Source organism: Tarenaya hassleriana, unplaced genomic scaffold, assembly GCF_000463585.1.
Source record: "Tarenaya hassleriana unplaced genomic scaffold, ASM46358v1 Cleome29, whole genome shotgun sequence".
NCBI lineage: Eukaryota > Viridiplantae > Streptophyta > Magnoliopsida > Brassicales > Cleomaceae > Tarenaya > Tarenaya hassleriana.
The window spans coordinates 1,460,167-1,464,826 of record NW_010966092.1 but is presented as its reverse complement, the minus strand read 5'-3'; the positions used below and the strand labels follow the sequence as shown (position 1 = coordinate 1,464,826).

Below are 4,660 nucleotides of genomic sequence, written 5' to 3'. Positions count from 1 at the left end.
ACCTTTGGCTAAAATGGAAATAGAAGTGCATGATTTATTTCAGGTATTTAGATTTGGATTTGGTAAATTCAAGGATGGAAATAGTAAAATAAACAGGAATGGGAGATAAATAAATAAGAAGTGAAATTAGATATAATATATATATATAAATTGTGATTTCTTCTGACAGTAGCAGGTGTTCTCTGAACGGCGTTCGACTAAACTTCACCGGCAATTTTCACCCTTTTGCCCTAGAGCCCATTTTCCGGCAGCCACCAATCTCTCTCCTCTCTCTCTCTCTCTCTCTCTCTCTCTCTCTCCCCGTGATGCCATAGCTTCTTCGTACCTCGATCAGCGACCTTCTTCCGGTGGTAATCTCCTCGTAGAAATCAGGGGTCTCTCTGTCGATTGTCGTGATTGGCATTAGCAACTGTGGTCGGGGTTCCTATTTCCGGATCAAAATTAGGGTTTAGGGTGAGTGTAATGGAAATTTCTGGCCATGTTCGTAGTGTACTTAGAAAAAAAGTCTCCTACGGAGATTTACGTTAAACTAGAGCTCATTCATTAGAAAAAAGTTTCCAAGGAAAAAAGCGCTGACTGGGTTATATTACCCACGCGCCTGAATTGCCGAATTTGGGGAGGTGGCGTTCACGCTCTCACCCTGCGCGTGGGAGAGTATCATAGCATTTACAACCTGTGGAACCTAGGCTCGCACATTCAAAGCCCAACCACGAACACCCAAAAGGCCCAAAATATATATTTTGTTAAGGTGTAATCGTATAAAAATATCCGAATTTTTTAAAAAATTTTAAATAAATATCCGAACTATAAAATTGTCATAACTTTTTAAAACTCTCATATAAATATCTAAACTTTTAAATTTTTTCCAAATTAAACAAACTCAACTGCTAACTCAGCTAAAAACTGTTGACTCAGCAAAAAAACTGTTGACTCAAAAAAAACTGCTGATTCAGCATTCAAAAATATTATTAAATATCTAAATATTCATCTACATGTATTTAAATTAAGGAGTAATCGCATAAAAATATCCGAACTTTTACAAAAATCCCAAATAAATACTCGAACTATAAAATTGTCATATAAATACCTGAACTTTTCAAAACTCTCACATAAATATCCAAACTTTTAATTTTTTTTCAAATCAAACAAACGCAACTTCTGACTCAGCAAAAAACTACTGACTCAGCAAAAAAAACTGTTGACTCAGCAAAAAACTATTCACTCAGCATTCAAAAATATTATTAAATATCCAAATATTCATCTACATGTATTTAAATTAATATATACATATAAATTCATATATATATATAAATATATATATATATATATATATTAAAAATAAAATTATTTATAATTACTAAAACACATATACACATAACTACAATATATATATATATATATCATTACTAATGTATAATAAAAATAATTATAATTAAATTTATTATTAAAAATAATAATAATGCATAAAAATAATTATAATTAAATATATATATTATATATATTACTAAAAGTTTTGAAAAGTTCAGGTATTTATTTGACAATTTTATAGTTCAGATATTTATTTGGGATTTTTGTAAAAATTCGGGTATTTTTATGCGATTACCCCAATAATAAATTTAATTATAATTATTTTTATTGGAATATATATGCATTAGTAATGATATATATATATATTATAGTTATGTGTATATGTGTTTTATTAATTATAAATAATTTTATTTTTAATATATATATATATATATATATATTTGTATATATATGTAAATTTATATGCATATATTAATTTATATACATGTAGATGAATATTTGGACATTTAATAATATTTTTGAATGATGAGTCAGCAGTTTTTTTACTGAGTCAGCAGTTGCATTTGTTTGATTAGGAAAAAATTTAAAAGTCTGGGTATTTATGTGGGAGTTTTGAAAAGTTCAGTTTTTTATATGACAATTTTATAATTCAGGTATTTATTTGGGATTTTTGTAAAAGTTCGGGTATTTTTATGTGATTACCCTTTTTTTTAAACACGACACATAGCAGGTCTCTCTTGCTTGGCCTCTCCCGCAGTTGCATTTGTTTGATTAGGAAAAAATTTAAAAGTCTGGGTATTTATGTGGGAGTTTTGAAAAGTTCAGTTTTTTATATGACAATTTTATAATTCAGGTATTTATTTGGGATTTTTGTAAAAGTTCGGGTATTTTTATGTGATTACCCTTTTTTTTAAACACGACACATAGCAGGTCTCTCTTGCTTGGCCTCTCCCCAACCCAAAACAACGCGTAGGTTAAATTATGCGTCGACCCACCAAGTTAGTTGTTTACTCAAACCGTTTTATTTTTGGGTGGGGGTTTTGGGATCGGGGCATTTACATCCGTCATCCGGGAATTTGGAATATCTGGTTTTATGAATACTCGAAAAAAAAACGGGTACTTGATACTCAATGAAAACGAAAACGAGTATTAAAATAGAAAAAAACCGTATGACGATTTCGAATACAAATTTTAGAGATTTAGAAAACAGATATCCCTGAATATCCGTATATATAGATATATGAAAAAGACAAATTATCATTTATATTTCTAAACTATTTACCAAAATACCTAGAGTTTTATAATGTTTCTATTGTCATTCTAATTATTTCAACTTCAAAATCATTTTGTATTTTTAAATTATTTTATATTTTTGAAAAAAAATTAGAAATTTATGTCTATTTTCATATTGCAGGTATTTTCAAATTTTAAATGTATTTTTGAATTAAAATATTTATTATTTTGTTGGATATTTAGTTTAGTTTTAGATTGGTGAATGCCACATATACGGATACGAGTATTCGCAAATACCCGTATTTTAATAACGGTAACGAATATTGTGAGATAAAGACAAATATAACGTTTCTATAAAAACCACGAAGACGAAAACGAAGACATATACACTAAAAACGCGAGTATTTGACCCGTGTGCACCTGCAGTTGGGGATTATAATTGAGTAACTCAAATAAAAAAAAAAAATTCCTATCCTGACATGAGAATACAACTGAAAGATATTTGTCTGAATACGAGAACACATTCAATGTGGGGTATTATTGAACAAATATTCCATATACCATAACTCCCCTCATCAAGGCTAAAGGCAAAGAATAAAGAATTTAACCTTCAGATACAAAAGTTTTTCTAACATTTCAAATTGGTTCATCTTTTGAAGGAAATCCCATGTAGCAAAACCCAAAGTTAATACAAAATTACAAAAAAAGGAACCTTAACATTACTACATACATACTGTATAATCACAATTCCTTTATTTTTCCACTTCTTCCTCTTCCTCCTCCATTTCTCCTCTTGCTAATCTCTCTTTACTTTCTATTTACTCCGCGCATTAGCTAACCAACCCTTTTTCATGCTTTCCCAAATTTATGTATAAATCACCCGATGACGCCAAAAAAATGTGAACTTTCAATCAAATACCTGACTCACCTTCAGTCCAGAGCTGCTTTGTTTCTCCGTCCTGTTAATGGCTTTGGTAACCCATCAAAGATGGAGCTCGTGATAGCCGCCGGCGTTAGAAGCTCAGGCTTCAGGCTCCATTTTCCGGCTGGCCACAGTGACGAGGTATTGTTATTACCGTCCTCTTCTTGTAGGCTCGAGGCACTTGATGACTTCCTCACACTAGTAAAGCTCTCTCCTGCAGGAGAATCCATCAAGTTTAACGGAAACGGGCCCGCATTACCAGTTCCGGGCTCTGTCGAGAGATTATTTCTACTCGAAGCTTTGGATCTTAGGGCTAACCCTTTTCCGGTTATTGCCGAGAACCCACCATTACTGCTGTTATCCTCCTTCAGCAGCATTTCCGGGGTTCTTGAAGTAAAGTCCGCCTCAGATTTCTGACGTCTTCTCATTAACTTCTCGTTCCATTTGTCGGAATTGATTTCTCCTGCCTCTGACTCGTTTACCTCCGCCAGAAGGGCGTTTACTAAGCTCCTCGACTTCCTGTGATGGCTTAGAGGAGGGTTGGTGGCTGGGGAGGGTCTAAGGTACCGATCATCTTCTACTTTCTTGTGGACCGCCATGTCGAAACCTTCAGAAACAGTCCTGTCAGAATGTTTCAGCCCATAATATCCCTGCAACGAATCCATCGCTGCAGATACGTTCTTGTCTTTCCTTTCAGAAGATTTCAATCTCAAAGATCGGAAGGAATCGAAGAAGTCTTGGTTATCACAACATGACAGTGTCTGTTCGTGGCATGGTGAAGCCTGCTCAGAACTGCCCTCTCTGTAAGAAGATTTTATATGTCAGCCAAAGATAGAGGATCACTTGAAATGCAGAGACAAACGAAAATTTGACAAACACTTCAACCAATTTATCTCGATTCCTAATATCTTTTACTCAAGATCTTGCTTTTTCCATACCCTTCACACATAAGTGACGAATACAATAAAGAGGGATAGGTTTTATGCTAAAAAAATTTAAAGATGTTTGCAAGCATCAGAATGGAGTTAAAGGTTCAAGGTCTGTCGTGCATCAAATACAATGCATACCAAAAAAAAAAAGAAGAGAGGAAACACCTTCAGAAGGATTCCTATACTAAGTACTTTCAGGTTCTATGCTGAAAAGTGAAAAGAACAGACTGCTCTACTACAACGCCGGATGGTACCCCCCCCCCCCCCC

At 33.4% G+C, this 4,660-nt stretch overlaps 1 protein-coding gene across 1 annotated transcript in view; it reads right to left on the bottom strand.

Moving 5' to 3' along the window:
- Positions 1-3,052: 3,052 nt before the first annotated feature.
- Positions 3,053-4,660, bottom strand: part of LOC104818371 — a 3,257-nt gene continuing 1,649 nt past the window's right edge. Inside the window, exon 4 of the mRNA XM_010547936.1 lies at positions 3,053-4,264. Within this exon, the coding sequence (XP_010546238.1) occupies positions 3,472-4,264 (793 nt within the window). The 3' untranslated portion in view covers positions 3,053-3,471. The remainder of the gene's footprint in view (positions 4,265-4,660) is intronic.